At 39.5% G+C, this 17115-nt stretch overlaps 1 protein-coding gene across 5 annotated transcripts in view; it reads right to left on the reverse strand.

Moving 5' to 3' along the window:
- Positions 1-17115, reverse strand: part of TMEM178A (transmembrane protein 178A) — a 148508-nt gene that overhangs the window by 26774 nt on the left and 104619 nt on the right. For 3 of the 5 annotated variants that reach the window (XM_039887347.1, XM_039887346.1, XM_039887348.1), the window contains exon 1: positions 16538-17031. The exons of the other annotated variants lie outside the window; for them this stretch is intronic. In XM_039887347.1, the coding sequence (XP_039743281.1) occupies positions 16538-16937 (400 nt within the window). In that variant the 5' untranslated portion in view covers positions 16938-17031. Of the gene's footprint in view, positions 1-16537; positions 17032-17115 lie in introns of those variants that run through there. 5 annotated transcript variants of the gene reach the window in all.

Consider the following 17115-nt stretch of genomic DNA (forward strand, 5'->3'; position numbering starts at 1 on the left):
CCAAAATTGCCAAGCTTGCGGATTAAACAAGTGCAAATTAGTCAGGTCCAAATTTGTGCTGAAATGGACAATACTGTATTTTGCAAGCTATAAGTAGCATTTACATGCAAACACACAGAAAATGAATAACCAATTTACATTTTCTTAATCTCTGCAAGTGGCCCTGAGGATCCATGGGATAACAATTAACTAAAAATTCAGCATCCGTTTGCCCTAATTCAACCTTGCCCAGCAAATCCTCCAGTATCTGCTTTTTCTAAAGGAAGTAGTAATGGGCTGTCCAGCCAAAATGCCCCACAAATGAGACCTGGAAGGGCCTGTCAATCACCTTGACACTCTCACAGACCTGCCCATTTGTCCTCCTGGTGACCCCTCTCTATTTCTGAGCCCTCCTATAGTCCCTTGGGCTAAGTCACTCTTACCCTGCTCTCATAAATAGGAAGTGCCATGTACCTTGATACTGTACTAAGTTGAGACTTATTTATTGCAAGACAGAAGAACACCCCAAAGGCCTCAGGCACTGACCAAGTCTTCACTCAAGTCCCAATGTCTTCACTCACAAGGAATATCTCCTGAAACCTCACCTAAAGACTATTAACCCCAACTTCAGACCTAATTCCAACTTGCTTCATCTACAGCCCCCTGTTCCTAGCCCATTAGGTGCACCAAAATGGAATATAAAAAAGGACAGCTAGAGGTAGACAACGGAAGCAAAAGGAAGTGATATTTTAAAAAGTAGCAAGCATTAAAAAAAATCAGAACAAGCACATTTTTTTAAAAGACAATAGACTGTCATTTAGTTTTGAGGCAAATAGTTCTACACACCTCTATATTTCCTAAAGGTACCTACATATTACTTCATAGTTAATCATGATAACTTCGAGTCATTAAGCCAAAGTTAAATTTAATGGTCTCAGTTTCAGAGAGCAGAGGTATACATAAATGCATTGAGTAAATATATCCATCCAGTTAAATAAAAACAAGTTTTGATGCACAGAAAGTAAGGTTTTAGCTATCTCGAAAACTTACTCTTTACTTTCTGATGCTCTAAAAAAAATCATGCAATGTAATAATTTAGAAAACTCAGAAATCATGATGTCTGACCCTACATTTGTAAAATGAAAAACTGTGATCTAGAGAGATTCAAATGACTTGCCAAGGTCCTATATGTAGCAGAAAGAGCCAGGACCGGGCCTATAGCTCCTGGTGCCCAGGGTTCTTCATCTCCCTACCATATAGATGCATGCCCCTCTGTATACAAATGATGTTTACCAGCAGTTCCAAAGTTCCTCTCCTCCATCACATATTAGTCAGGGAACACATCCTCTTTGTAAAAACTGGTTTGAGTTTTGTGGAGTGATGTGCTGTGTACATACATTTAAGGTGCTTGTTCTCACATAAGTATTACCTTCTTCATCATGTGGCTACTACAGAGTAATTTTACTTCCCTAGTTCATAAGTCTCTCATGGATTTTGTAAGACTCTTCCCTATTATTACTGTTTGTAAAAGGAAACAAACAAACAAAATCCCAAGAGAATGAAGAAACTTTCTAAGAAATATATTCCCAAATCAAGAGACCAAAGTGAAAACCGTTATGTGATGGCTTTCCTCTCATTCTCCATGGATAGCCTCTCTCCCATTTTACCCATCACCATTCAGTATAGGTTAGTTAACTTTCTTTTAACAGATCTATTTTCTTCCTCTTAGACAATCTCCTAAGTAAGTCTTCCATATAACCAAAATGATTACGACGGGCAAAGACAAAGTGATATGCTCAATACTTTGATCATATACGGTCTATTGTCTGGATGTCACACTCTGGCTTTCTCAGTGAGAACTGGTCTGATCCTGTTGGGGACGACATGGATGACTATCTTGTCTACTTAATTAATCTCTGCTTTGTGTGGAAAGATTTAAGTAAAAACAACCGGTCCAATCAAGCATCAAAAGGTGAACAGTAGATCTGCCATTATCATCATTGCCATGGATAACTAAAGAGGTTACCTGGGTATATCCTTTCCTCTATATAAAAGAGGAAATTTGGGGTCAAGAAAAAATGGAGCATGTTCAAAATTTCTGAATAGGGCTTTCAGTGAAATTAACTATTATGCTAATTACACTATGTGGCAAGCCACCTAAAATACCATTCAAGGGAAAAAAAAGAAAGAAACTAAAATGAATAATCAAGATTCATAGTATGAATTAAATTAAAATAATCAAATATAACTTCCATTGGATTATTAAATTTAGAAAGCACATCTCTAAAACTTTTGAACAAAATGAAGCATAACACATAATTGTAGACTTCTCATTTACCTCATGTGGATTATGAGTAATAAATACATTCATGAAGGAAAGGAGGAATAAACCTAGAATTTCCTCCTGTAGTAACAAAAATATATATATATGATTTTTTTTCATCAAGATCTTTTCAAAACTTCAAAGAAATTTAAAATGAGTAAGGAAGGCAAAATTTAGATTATACTATGCAATTTTCCAAAAGATATGCCTTTTTTTGCTCTCTATTATAAAATCTAACTCCAGTTCCTAAAATCAAATATAACTTATTATTACCAGTTCCCTATGAAATCATCTAAGAAGAAAAATATATGTACAGTTGAGTGCTTGCAACAAAATGGCAAACGTTGCTCCCATAGAAGAGAATTTCTGGAATAATTTAGAAAGTCCTGCTTTCTCCTTGGAAACCCTCAGGAGCAAAAAAAGAAAATTAGCAATAAGAAAGCAAGTCACATTCAAAATGGCAAAGGAAAGACATGTGCGTGAACAATTTGAAAACGGGAAAAGGCTCTCAAACTTGGATTGTCCTAATTCTTACCTGGTTCTAGAGAGAATTGACCCTTTTTCTCTCCTTACACTTTGCTAAGTTAATTAGGCTGCTGTTTTCTGGGCATTCTATAATTACAGCCAGTTAATGCTGCCAAAGACCTAACAGGTTACACGGATCTAACCTCTATTATTTACAATGAGAAAATGAAGATCTGGAGGAGTGAGGCGACTTGCCCAAGGTCACATAGCTATTTAGTAGCAGAAAGAAGATGATGCCCTGAGTCTCTTGACTCTTGTCACCTCAACATACTGCAAAATAAACTGGCTGGGAGGGAGATCACTTCGGAATGCCAGCAAAGCCACTGGTGTCTTGGAGAGCTAGCTCTCCTTGAAGAGGGAGAAGAGCACTCTAGTACCCCACGTGATTCTCCAGGCATTTTCAGTATACAAGAGCCTCCCTAGAAACAAGGCTGACGCAGCAGCAGAGCAGCTCCGTGAAGAGCGTGATGAAGGGCAGCAACCCAGAGTCTCTCAGCAATTCATTCTGGCTGGTCTGCTTTCTGGCCAAAGGAAGTATGTCATTGGACTTGCAATAATTTTATTGGGGAAAAAAAAGAGAGAGGGAATATTTAATATGCCAAAATGGAAAGACTTAGAATGAACTTGACAAAATGCCATCTATATATTGAGTTCCTAGTTATTTGAAAGTCACCCTACTAGGTCCTGTAAGGAAATAGAAGCAAAGGGAGGTAGGGACTTCCTATGGAGATAAGCGGAAAGACAAGAAAACCTCAATAATAATATAAGTCTTTAGTTAAAGATTCAGAACATTTTATGAGGAAAACCCCCCATAAAGAAGCATTCTGTTAATCCATTCATTAGTTGTTGGACATTTGGATTGCATCCACCTTTTTGAAAATGTGAATAGTGCTGCTATGGACATTCATGTAGATTTTGAGTTTCTGTTTCCAATTCTTCTTGGTATTAGGTTGGAATTGCTGGATCATCTGGAAAATCCATGTTTAACTTATTGAGGAAACCATCAGACAGAGCTTTTTAATAAAAGGAAAGATAGGACAAGATGGTATTTTAGAAAGATAAATGCACCTAACAGATGCTTAAAGAAATAAGATCCCATAGAGATGGTTCCTCAAAGACCCACCAAATAGCTGCTCATTTGCTTCTTCCTGCTTTCCTTTCTTTTCCTGCTTGCTCTCCTACTTTTTTTTTTCTATTGGAACCTTCAAATTGGCATGCAATCTGGTAGTCCAAATATATGTCCACCCACATACCTTGTGGCTCTACACCATCTTCTGAGGCTTCTGTGCTGAAATCCTGCTAGTGCAGCCCATCTGCAACGGTTCAGATTATTTTCTTGCTTCAGATTTCTTGCTCTAAAGAGGTCCCAAGCTTTAATAAGTAGGCTTCTTGGTTTTAAATGAGAGGCCCAAGGGGAACACAGCAATTCTGTCAGGAAACTTGCGGTACCCTGCAGTGGTTTGACATAGACATTCCTGCCAAGATGTCTGGGGTTCATCTTAATACACTCTCCCTCCATCCCATTCCTCCAAACACAGAATCATATGCTGTTAAACAACCACTTCTTCAGGTGGCCTTCCAGGTTTGTGATTTTGAAAGCAAACAATTCTTTACAGAAATTTCAAGGATTATTCAAGCCCAATTCAGACACAAGTAAAGAGGCTTTACTTCAAATTAAAATGGGTTAGGTTCTCAGATTTTGAATATGTGCCTCCATCAACACAGGCAATAGCACACAGTGATTTGTTAATTTTCTTTCTCAAAGTTATTATAGTTCTAGATGCACTTGGAAGTTACCAGTCCAGGGATGAGAATGAAACATGGTATTGTCACTGTTGTTCTGCTACAAAAAATTAAAAGAAGTCGTATTGTGGGGTGAACGGATTTTTATAAAGCGGCTTGGAGATGGGTGGGGGGCAAGGCATGTTCAGAATAGTGCTCTCCATGAAGCTGTTCTCTGCACTTCCACTGGGGGCGGGGTTGAGGAGACGAAGTCCATGCAGCAGAGAAGCACCCAACACTGAGCTCACCAAACCAGGGTGTATTAAATTTATAGCAACTGCACTATCAGATCTTAGAGTACACTGGTATCCACTAAAACACATGATTTTGAACATTTTACATTCCATTTAAATTTAAAAATACAATTATAAATAAGCCTCCTTAGAAACAACCATGCTGTCCCTGGGTCACTAGAGATTAAAGAGTTGCAAACAGCTCTTCAAGAAGCAAAGTACAGGGCTTTCTGGGAACTTCCATGTACCCAGGAAGGGTAGCAGAATATGCCATCCCAAAATAGGCCACTTTGGCATAAGGATTATTGTGAACTGACGGCAATTGAGAAGTCAATACAAGAAAAGCTCTCTGTCCTCCTCCTATTGGCTTAAAAATAGGACATAAATTTGCAAAGATGTGCCACCCTCACCCAACCACCAGTAAAGACAGAAGTTAATCATTGAAGACAACTCTAGCCTCTTACTAGCCCAGAGATAGTACTAGAGGAATCTGCATTTAAAAAATTGCTAAAACTAATCCTTGTCAACCATTAGTTTCCCCCACATATTTGCCTTCCCATCATTCGCCAGCTCTAGAAACTCAAAGTATTTTTCCTTTGTCTTGTCACTTCTCTAAATATGTATTGTTCTTTTGTTAAGATGCTACTTAAGCCCAAGCTTTAACCACCTCTCTGAGTTCCTCATCTCTGACTACTCCCATGTATATTTGCATAACGCATATGTTAAACTTCTATTTGTTTTTCTCTTGTTAATCTGTCTTTTGTCAATCTAATTTATATGGTCCCCACCAGGGAACCTAGGTATGTAGAGGGAAAAGATGTTTTTTTCTCCCCTATCTTCATCAGGGCAGGATGTGGAAAGAGAACATAGTAAATCTGGAATAGCTGGTAGAAAATCTGGGTTCTCCTCTCAGTCTTGTTTTACTATGAAATGACCCCAGGTAGGACAGGACTGCCATGTGAACTTGCCTGTTGTGGCAGGCACCATGCTTTCTTAGCTAACAGAGGCCAGTTTTTTGTTCAGGTGTCAGGCAACCAAGTGCTTCCTGGAAAAATTGGGCACTTCCCCAGCACCTGGAGGGAAGCTTTATTGGTCTTAGGGAATTATAATAATTTCATTGCACTTGCCAGGGATTGGTTTATAAGTGAACATGTGACATAATTCTGACTAATGAGACCTGTGGGAAGTCTGCTGAGAGACTTCTGGGAAATTTCATTTATTGTAAAAAGTTCACAAAACCAGGGCTTGGCTCTCTGGCTTCCCAGCCTTTGAACTGTTGCTGTGAGAGGCAATGACGCGGCGCTGCTGTGAACAGGGAGAGACAAGCCTGAAGGCAGATCAGCCATGTTGGGACTACTAAAGCCCAACAGCATTGAATTTTTAAACAGCCCTGGTCTAGGTTTCCTCCGGCTTTCTTGTTATGGGAGATAATACGGTTTTCCTTGTAGGATAAGCCATTTTTATTTGGCTTTTCTGTTATTTGGCCCTAAAAGATCCTTAACTGATAAACCCAGCTACGTGAGTGGATAAATGTTTACCAAGCACTTTATTAATTGTATTTTTAAATGTTAGACTCACAACCCAAATTATATGTCTCGTACATAATCAGAAATGCTGCTGTACCTGACCTTTTCAGAAATAAAAGCAACTCCAGAAAACTACATATATGGCAGAATACTTGCCTAGGAGAGGAAAAAAAAAAAAGTCTGCCATTTTAACCCACACATAGAACTGAAAGAGTGTTAAAACAAGAATGCTGCGATGATTTAGAGATGTTCTAAAAAACATGCATGCCACAAATTTCCAAAATGAAAATCTGGGGCTATTAGTAAGAAGCACTCCATTTCCCCTGTGGCACAATCAAAATATTACTGCAGGATCATCTGTACATGTGGTTTAGAGAAGAGGGAACCATTTTGCTTAATGCCTCTCAGGGGTTCTCAGACGTATTTATTTCAATAACTCTGTCACTTTTGGACTACGACCTTTTATGATTTCTCTTGTCATTTAAAAAAAAAAAATTTCCCATATTGGGGATGTTGGAATCAGTTCAAAAGACTAATAGGTGTTGAGTTATTTATACAACTTCCAATTTTCCAAATCAATGGTGGTACCTGGGATGACTTCAAGGAACTGAAACACTCATGCTCACAATATCCATCAGCTCGCCCTTACAATCTTCACCCCCCAAAAATACACAATTTAGATAAAGTCTCCACCCCCACTGGCAATCAGGGTGCTGTCTCTAAGCCTCTTCTGTACAAGATTGAAGGGCTTCCCCCCATCCAGATGAAAGACTGTTTTAAAAATTAAAACCAATTTGAGATTATGCTGATAACAACCTTCCCTCCCTCACAGACATTCTGATAATATGCTTTCAGAAAGAAAAGAAGGGGTTAGAGTTAGACACTAGAAATTGCATGTAGTTGACAGGGGTTTGTATTGGAAGTGAAAATTGTCTGTCAAGGGCATGATAGTAAAAAAAATACGGTAAGGATCACTGCTCAAAGTTCCTTTCAACTCTATGAATCTTTAATTCTACATGTGCTTACCATTTTCCTCCTACCAAGTTGAGTTTGTTTCAGTAAGAAAAAGTAACACTTGAGAGGGGGAAAAAAAAAAAGGAAAGCAATACAACATGGCTTTGATGCTTCTTTGGTGGTCATCTTCTGGCTGAATTTTATCTTTTACTACATAGTAAAGTTTCCTTGTGTCTTTTGTTTGTTTCAAACACCTGAACAAAAAGACAGCATTTTCCAGAAACGTTCATATTAGCAGTCATTATTTTTCCTGTCACTCTTTAGCTCATCTTTTTATTTTTCTAGTACCTGTTAGTTTTAGGTTCCTTCAGCCAATATCGCCATTGTCTGAACACCAAACAAGTTTCCCTACGATATGTTAGATACTAAGGACTGAATCACCTAGAACAAGTGATTCTTAAGTATGGATGGCATAAAACAAATACTGAGCTCCAATTGGCCTAGTCTCAATTATTCCCATTGGCCATTATATTTTTGGTTTCTTCCCTCCTGCAGCTTATCTTCTATGTCAAATTGTCACTCTGATGATCTGTTTCATAATTTTTCATTCATATAACAGGTGATTTATTCTGTTGTGTTTTAGGATAATTTCACTGAGTACCATTTAACAGGATGCCCATACTTAAAATTCCATGACAACTGTAAACATTACTGTAAGCAGTTTTTAAAACTGTGAGAACTTGAGAAATGGCATTCAAACTCAAATTAACCAACAGCTCTCCCCCACCTACTCATACCCCTTTTAATACTGCTCGGTGTGGTTAGGGAAAGCACAACCCCACGACAAGGAGAACACAGCACCCATGTTTTTCCCTAAGCAGCCTCTTATTTTCAAAAACATTTCTTTTCCAATACTCCGTAGTAACATTTGTTGGCCGATTGAGTGAAGCAAATGCTCACATCCCCTTCACCAAATAAAAATTCCTTGAAATGTAGACGAAAGAGAGCCAAGCCAAATATAGCTTCCCACACCCCACTCCCCCTACCCTGCCTGTTCCACTGTTATAGACCCTAAGTCTGAAAATCAGTGCTTACAGGCATGGCAGATGGAATCATCAATGTTGATCTGCAGTTGAGTAAAATGTTGTAAAGGGACAGTTAAGCTTTTTGGAATTATCTATATATTCCCACTTGTATTTCTGGAATTTCTTCCCTGTTTACCTGCATAGTATTGAATAACTTGGAAAAACCAAAAGGGAACATATTATTACATCCTTTAGATCTTTAGAGGAGAAATGAGTTGATTGATTTTTACCAATGAGCAAAATATTAAAAAATCTAAACACTGGGGGACATCCAGCAAGTTATAGAAAATAATTCAGTGTGTCCTCAGTAACTCAAGATAACGGGGAACTAAAATAGAGCTTGTATTGTTCCCCTTTTTTCACTTGCTAATGCATTCCCTGATGGGTGTCCCCATGACATTTTTGTTTGGTCTGCAATCAGCTTATCTGGCTGAGTTACAAGAAAGATGGAGTAGAGCATGTAGTTTTCCCGTTACTCTGCAGCAAACAAAGGCTGTCAGCTCCATGCCAGCTCTCTCATGCTCCAAGAAGTTCAGTTACTTCCTTTTAGTTAAAACTTGCAATAAAACAGATTAATCACTGCAATCACTTTTAACCACAGGGAAACACTGTGAGAGGGCGAAAAAATAAGCTGTCATGAATTTTACCAGATTCTGAAGATAAAGTCCACTTTCTATTTACGAGTGGCTTTATTTTGATAAAAATCTTTACAACCAGTGCAAAGCTTTAGACAATGTCAATGGTGTGGTGCTTTTTAAAAATAGTAAATGTAAAAAAAACAATTTTTTAAACCTAAAGTAAGTCTACATGATTAAAGATCTTATCTGATTTGTCCCCAAAATACTGAACTAATTAGTGCTTTACTCCAAAATAGATATATTTGCTATTTGTATTATTTGCCATTCCTCCAGTTTGGTTGTTTTCAACTATTTTCTTCCATTTTACCAGTTACTTTTGAAAAGGCATAGGAAGTGAGGAGGATGACCGAATCTGATTCTTTTTATTCTTTTACTAGAAAATAATTCAAGAAAATGAGCCCCAGTTGTTCACACAATTGAGTATTAAAGAAGGACAGTGGACTCCCCCTGAAGGATAAGGTAGACATGGAAAGGTGAGCTCAAGGAAGAAAGAGACAGCCAATCCAAGGTCATAGCTTGCTTGGCGGAGATGGCAGATGAGTAATCTCGGGTATACTGCATAGCAGGTGTATTCAAAGATGAAAGGAGAGTTTATTCTTGGTAACTGTTGGGAAAACCCTATGACCTGCCTAAATTCTTTCCATGTTTCCATTCCTCATGGTCTCCCACTTTACATTGACATTGGGCGTCTTAGCCCTCAGTGGAATGTAACCTCCATCCAGATGCTCCCCCACAAAAAAGCTTATTTTCTATAGCAATCAAGAACACTTGCAATTATGAGTAGTCTGTCTGCCTGATGGGGTTTGAGGGCTCTTTTTAAGCTTTGAAGAAGAAAAATCAGTAGCTAAGGGGAAAAAAAAAATCACAGCAACTCGAGTATAATTGGTTGTGAACTTTCTATGACATAGCAAAAACTCTTCTTTTTTTTCCCCCTCAAGGCCATTGCTAAATGTTATCCATGAAGCATGGTGAATACAAATTCCATTGATTCTGGCAATTTTGATCACAAGCCACTTAAAACTCCATCCACTTTTATGTTTATCAATTACTTTTAAAAGACAATTCTTGTGTGCATATGAAAAAGAATGAAAGCAAGTATCTTTTTTTTGATAGCAGAGTAGCAAGTAAGAATTTCTGTTTGAGATAACCTTCAAGAGTGTTAGCAATAGTATGTTTTGAAACACAGAGTATCACACTTGGGTATGGTGAGCCTCAAAATATTGTGGGACAAACTACAAATCTAGTCGTTAAAGGTTGTGTAGTATGAACTGGCAGTTGTTTAATTGAAAAAAGTTCATTTATTCCTGTGTCTAATGTCTGATATGATGCAGAAATAAATGCATCATCTTCTCTCCCCATGCAAGATAAATGTGTGTGATGTAACAGTGCACTGGGAGACCCACCATAAATTTCAGCCATGGTAGGAAAAACGACTCTTTCCTGTGCCCAGACGAGAAATCTGCTCTGCTAATGAGCAGTGAGAGAAGCAATCTTCAAAGTGGAGTGTGTACTTGCTGAGAAGTACACAAGCAATTCTTTGGAATATGGGATAAAATAGTTAACTTCCATTTATATCTATTACCACAGCCCTTCAATATTTGCCTTTGTCTGTGCTGTATGATATGTGTTAGTATAATCCATGCACATGATTTAAAAATGAATAAATATAAATTATCTAGAATGATGCTCAAAACCATTTTGGAGATTTCTTTCACTTCAAGAAGTAAAGAAAGAAAAAGGAAGTCTTAATGATATCCCGAGCACTCCCAAAACTGAGGAATCATTTCACCGGCAGCATCTTCTGGTCCAAGAGGTCAGAGAACAACATGTGAACTAATGGGTCAAGAAGGAGAAACAGTGCTAGCCTCTCCATTTTCCTAGATATATCTGCTCTTGGGAGATAATTACTAAAGAGCTAAAGAAAATCATCAATCTATTTTTGTGTCAGGTAGAACTTGATGGGTCCTGTACAGACTATTAATTTCATGGAAAATAAGCAACAGGGGAAACAGATAAATCATTAGCAGAGTGAAGAGCAGACCCAGTGAATTCCTACGAATTCTCCTTCTTTCTTTTTCTGGCAGAGAGCAAAATGACAAAGCGTCTATGTCCCACTGTCTTTGATATCTCCATTTACCTCATTAGAGGAAAAATGCTTCTGAAACCACAAGGACATGTTTTATTTTAAGTTTCAAGAATTCAATCCCAAGTGATTTATACAAGTTACCATTAGGCATACAGAGTTATAATCTTCACATTTCTGAAATTCTATCATTTTAAATTCCATAAAAACAAAACACTATAGCATTCATTTTTCTTCTGCTTACTGCAAGCAATATATAATATTAGAATTTGATTTATATAAACAAGGTACATATATTTGAAAAGTAATGTTAATTGTTTTTAAAGAAAATTTTTAGTTAAAAAAATTTTTAAGTAAAGTTAAGGCTAGCAAAAACAGTTGGAAGTTTTGATATAATTTCAATGACTAATTCCTATTCAAAATTAATTTCTCCAAAGTTCTACATAATGTATTCACTAGTCTCATCAATGTTTATTTATTAAAGTCAGTGTTTTCAGTAAGTGAAAGAAGCATTATATAATGTTTCCAATTGAGTCTCCTTCCATCTGTCCTCCTATTTTACTGTTTATCCAGTAGTTTAAACATAAGAATTACACTTGGAACAGAATGGCCAGCAGTCCCCCAAAGAGTACAGCTCTCCAGCACTTTGCACACTATTTTCTGTCATTTACCTACCAATGCTAGCAGCCTTCCCAGAGCACTTGTTCCATAACTTACTAAGAATAGTTACTGTATAATCAACTAGAAAATAACTCCATCACTTGATATAAGCTTGATGAAGGCATTTTTATCCATTTTGTTCACTCCTGTATCTTCTACACCTAGAATCCCTGACAATATATATTTGTTGAGTAAATACACTGGGTGAATGAATGAATGAAATAAATATTATCAGTCCCATTTTACAGATTAACTAAGACTCAGAGGATTTCATAAAGGTAGCAGATGGCAGTGCCATAATTTAATGTAAGCCAACCTCCGGGATAGAGAAGCGACATGGAATGAAGAACCTATCTTTAGGTCACCTCCTCTCATCTCCTGAGCTCTTTACACAATCCATGCCACACACTCTTGACTGACTGACCTTCACATATAAAGAAAAGCTTCTTTCAAACCCATGACAGTCCCAGTGTCACTGAGGGGCCTGAGGCTCTATGCTTTAAGTCATTCTCTCAAGTTCCTAACTACAGGCTTCCTCAACTTTTCTACCCCTCTTATTACTGAGTAGAGGATAATTACATTTGCATACTTATCAGAGACAGTCTGTATTTTGACCAGCAAAGTTTCCTTAGCATCCAAAGTTAGCAGCAAGAAGGGCCTACATGAAAGAATAATTTAGAGTCAATTGACTAACTCAAATACAAAAGAATTTCCACATTTGTAACCAAAATCTTCCTAATATTACCTGGAACATAATAGGCTTTCAATGGGCATTTATTGCATTGACGAGTAAACTATAGAAATAGAATGTGAACCTAATATCTCTAACACATTTGTAAGTTTCCGTGTTACCGCTGTGGACAAGATAGGGAAATGTGGATTGGTCAGTAAAGTGCAAGTAAGAGGACTTATGGCTAGAAATGCAGCTGTAGTCAAACTTAGCTGGTGAATGGTCCTTTGCCAGCCTGGTAGAAGAGCATAAAGTTGTTTTTTGGGGGGTTTTTTGCTTTTTTTGAGTTATATTTATTAGTTCTGTTTTTGTATCATTTGGCTCATATTCTTCAACATTAATTAGGTAAACACCAACAATATAATAAATCTGGGGTGTCTTTTTTTGTATGTTAGAACTTAATATTTTATTTCGGACTTAGAATCAGTTTAGCATTGTTATAAATGATGACAACTGCCAACTAAATTTTGCTCTAATAGCACCGGTTTACATTTATATTTAATTTATTCTTTATATTGTAGTATTTGGTGTCCAATTCTCATAGTTCGCCATTTAAGCTTCTTTTTTTTTTTAATATACAATCCATGAAGTGACTCCACCCCCTCCCCCCGACTCCCCAACCCTCCGTTTACTCTAGCACCCAATGGCACTACACACAACCATTAAAATAATAGACTGTATAGCCTATGCTAGGTTCTAGTCTTGGTTCTAGTTTTGGTTCTTAATGGGTTTATCAATAACTTCACCTCCATTCTCATTGAAGGTCCTGGTTGAGGGTCCATCCTAGAGCTTAGTGGGTCACTCTGGGCTAGACATGAACTAGAATCATAATGAAAGAGTAACAATCAGAATTTGATGATTTTTCCCAAATATTTGTCCCATTGATTCTGCCTCATGTGATTTCTCTTAAGTAGATTAAGACTATAGAGTCTACTTATTTCATTTCTAAGCCAATCTCTCATTGTCCATATCGAATGTTTCTATGTCCTCTCCATCTCTCAAAAATACCTGCCTCTAGGAACAGGAAATGCAAACAATTCCAATTGTGAAAATGTTTTCCATATTATCAGCTCTATACTTTCCTCTGCAACTTTCACCCACCTCTTGGCTTTGCTCTCCAAGTCCAAACAAAACAAGGCTGACCTCTTTTTCTCTCAAAAAACTCACTAAATATGTGGTTCTTGAGGCCCTTTCTCACCCCTCCACACTCTCCCATCTGAGTGTACTTTTCTTCCTTTATTATTAAAATTTTAAATGTTAGAACTCATAAATAAGGCAATTCAGAGAAGAAAATAAGAATGGAACTTGAGACCCTACTTACCAATTTTTTTAAATAGATATATCAATTTCTAAATATATATGACTCATTTAAGAAGAAATTCATACCTCAGCCACTAATGTCAGATGCCAAAACAAAGGTTATAGTGTTTACCTAATACGGGTGTCAAAATCATCTGTTTGAGAAAGGAAAATGTTGGTGATTTTCCTTTCTCAAATTATTCATAGAATTTTAAAGCTGTTCATTTCATCCATTCACTTCATAGATGATGACATTGAGATCCAGAGGAGATGTGTAACTAGCCCAAGGTAGGTTAGTAACAATGTTGAGAGTACTTGAGGTATTTTTGGCCATCTGCCAAATAACAAATATGGTCCTATAATGTACTGATGTCTGTTATTTTCTCCAACTTCCTTATGTCTTAATAATGTCAAATCTTTAACTTCCCAGGAAGCTAATTTTACATTGTTATTTTTACAACAATGATAGATTTTAGAACAAGAAAATTTCCTAAAGAATAGTCAGCCTTCCTAATACTATAGACAAGAAACTAAAGGCCAAGGAGGCCTGTCCACTTGTTGGAGGCTACACTGCAATTTAGCAGCAGAGCCAGCAATGGAACCCATGTCTTCTGATTACAACCTAGAACTTTATTTTTCTGCTCAAAGGATTAGCTAAACACCACCGATATTATAAACCTGAGGTTATTTTAATCTAAAACACTGTATTCATGACTAGAAAAATAGAATGCTTCTAACTAATATACAAATCCTGTCTTACAGAAGTACTAGGCTGGACAACCATTAGTCAGAATGATTGAAGAAGGAGGGACTTTGAGCAATGGGTGGGAGGTTTGATTCAATGACCTAAGGTCCCTTCTATCTCTAGGATTATTTGATTCTGGACTTCCAAGGAGCTGGGCACTTCAGCTAGCCAGAGCACCTGCAGAGGCAGGGAATGTGCAGTGTCCTGTAGGGAGGTCCCTCTCCTGCTGTTGAGCTGGACTCTGCCCTAATGTTGCAGGTTATTACTCTATATCCAATTTACATGCAATCAAATACTCTAGGCATAGAAAGACTACAAGGAAATGCAGGTCTGTCATCTCCAAAGACAGACTACACTGCTTAGCTTTCAAAATTGCCTTGCCTAAATGAGCATTCCAAAACTAAGCTTCCAAATTCAGCTTTTATAGTTTGTTCATGTACTATGCTACTATCAGAATTAATTATGCAGCATCTTCATGAGGAGAAATCAGATTTGAATATGAGTTAGAAGAGGAAAGAAAAGGTGCACTTCTCAAAGAAAGGTTACTGTATCTGATTCCCCAAAAGCTCTGGAGTCCTTCCATGTGCAGACTGGTTTCAGATGGCAGTCCCCAGCTGAGCTAGCCATAGGAAGGAGGAAGTTGACACGTTTGAGAAATGAAGAATATGCCATGCCAGCTAACAAGACTCTAAAGGCCAAAATATTATTAACTCCCTCCTTTCTAAGCAATTCCATTCCAAACTGTAATTCAACACAAGTTTGTTCATTTGCTTTCCTAAATGACTACTAAATACCAAAATGTACTGGTTTTAGACTTTTCCTTTTTTCCCAGTAATGAATCCAAGGCAAAGAGGTTTTCTTTTCATCTCAAAGAAAAAGAATTCTCAATAGAATTGTCTCAATGAGTATTTTTACATGAATGAGATTACAAAAAAAATCAAACTATCTGATTGCATGCATGGGGACCAGGTGTTGCATAGATTTCAGAAGAGCAAATTGATGCTCTACAACTCAGTGCCAAAAAAAACAAAACAACAACAAAAACATTCTTACAAGATTATCTCAAAGGCATAAGAGAGAGTGATTACATAGAGATTCCCCTGCAAGTCTAGAAAGCTCTACTTTCAGTGGTTTGGGCAGGTTCTTTCCTCTCCTCACCCTGGTGTGCCCAGACACGGAGGATGCTGTGCCCAGTCACCAAGAAGGTTCAAAAAAAGTAGATGTCCTATCTGCATCCAGCTGCCTCCACCAATGCATGGACCGTGTATTCAAGGTCTAATCCATAAGAACTCTGCACTTAGGGGGTTTGGAGGAAGGTTCCTGGGGCCTTCTTAGCTCCCCGTTAGCCTGAAGCTCCCATTAGCCTGCCAGCTACCACATCAGTTCTGCCTGCTACCAACATCAGCTCAATACAAGAAAAAGCCCCTTTCCTCCTCTTCGGAGGTTTGCACCACTTTTCTTCCAAAGGTATTTCTAAAAGGAAAGCACAACTTGAGAGAAGGAGCCCGAGTGGGAAAGGTGAGGTCTTTTTGATCGTTACCCCCCCGTGACGAGCAGCTCCAAGAAAACCGACACATGCATTCCAAGTCAGGCAGGTGTACAAAGAGAGCGAAGGAAGGGCGGTGAGGGAAAGAAGAGGGGAATGAGGAAGCAAAGGAAGGAGAGAAGCAGATCAAAGCGGGGGGCGAGAGCACAGACTTAAAGGAAGGGGGTAAAGGAAAAACAGGATGAGGAGGGAAGAAGAGAGTCATGGAAAGAAAGAAGACCGAGAGAGAGGGACGAAAGGAGAAACGGGGGTAAAGAAAGGGAGAGAGATAAAGAAAGGAAGCGGCGGGGAAGGATGAAAGAACGTGCCGGGCAGCGGAGTGCGGGAGCGCGGCGGGGAGGTGGCCGCGGGGACCGGCGCGCCCCTGGGGAGCCGCGGGCTGCGCTCCACGCGTGGGCGCCCAGGGCACAGGGCGCGCCGGCCGCTCACCTTTCAAGATGAGGGTGTCGATGTCCCGGTCGATGCCCAGAAAGTAGCACTTCCTCCAGAGGCCCGAGTAGGTGGCGAAGAGCGGCCGGCCGCACTCGGCGTCCAGCCCGCCGAGCCCAAGCAGCGAGCGCCAGGACTCGGGGTCCGCGCGCCCGGGGCCGCCGGGGAGCAGGCGGCGCCCCAGGGGGGGCGAGTCCCGCAGCGGCAGGTGCGACAGCGGCATCAGACGGTTCTTCTGGTCCGGGGGATCGGCGCCCGCGCGGCTGCGCTCGCAGCTCTCCTTGTGGCGCCGGGGGTCGGTCTCGTACCAGTGGTCGGTGAAGATGGCCGTGACGAGCAGCCCCAGGGAGCAGAGGCTGAGGCCGAGGCTGAGCGCCGTGACGAGCGCCCGCGGCTCCATGGCTTCCCGCCCCGCCGCAGCCGCCGGTGGGCTCACGCGCCGCCGCCAGACACAATGCACTTGGCCTCGGCTCTCCTCCGCGCTCCCTCCCGCGTTTCCCCACCTGCCCCCCACCTCCCTCCCGCGGCCTCCCCGCCCCGGGTGCCGGCCCCTCTGGCTCCCTCTCCCCCTTCCTTAT

Source organism: Pteropus medius, unplaced genomic scaffold (genome assembly GCF_902729225.1).
Source record: "Pteropus medius unplaced genomic scaffold, Ma_sr-lr_union100, whole genome shotgun sequence".
Classification (NCBI taxonomy): domain Eukaryota; kingdom Metazoa; phylum Chordata; class Mammalia; order Chiroptera; family Pteropodidae; genus Pteropus; species Pteropus medius.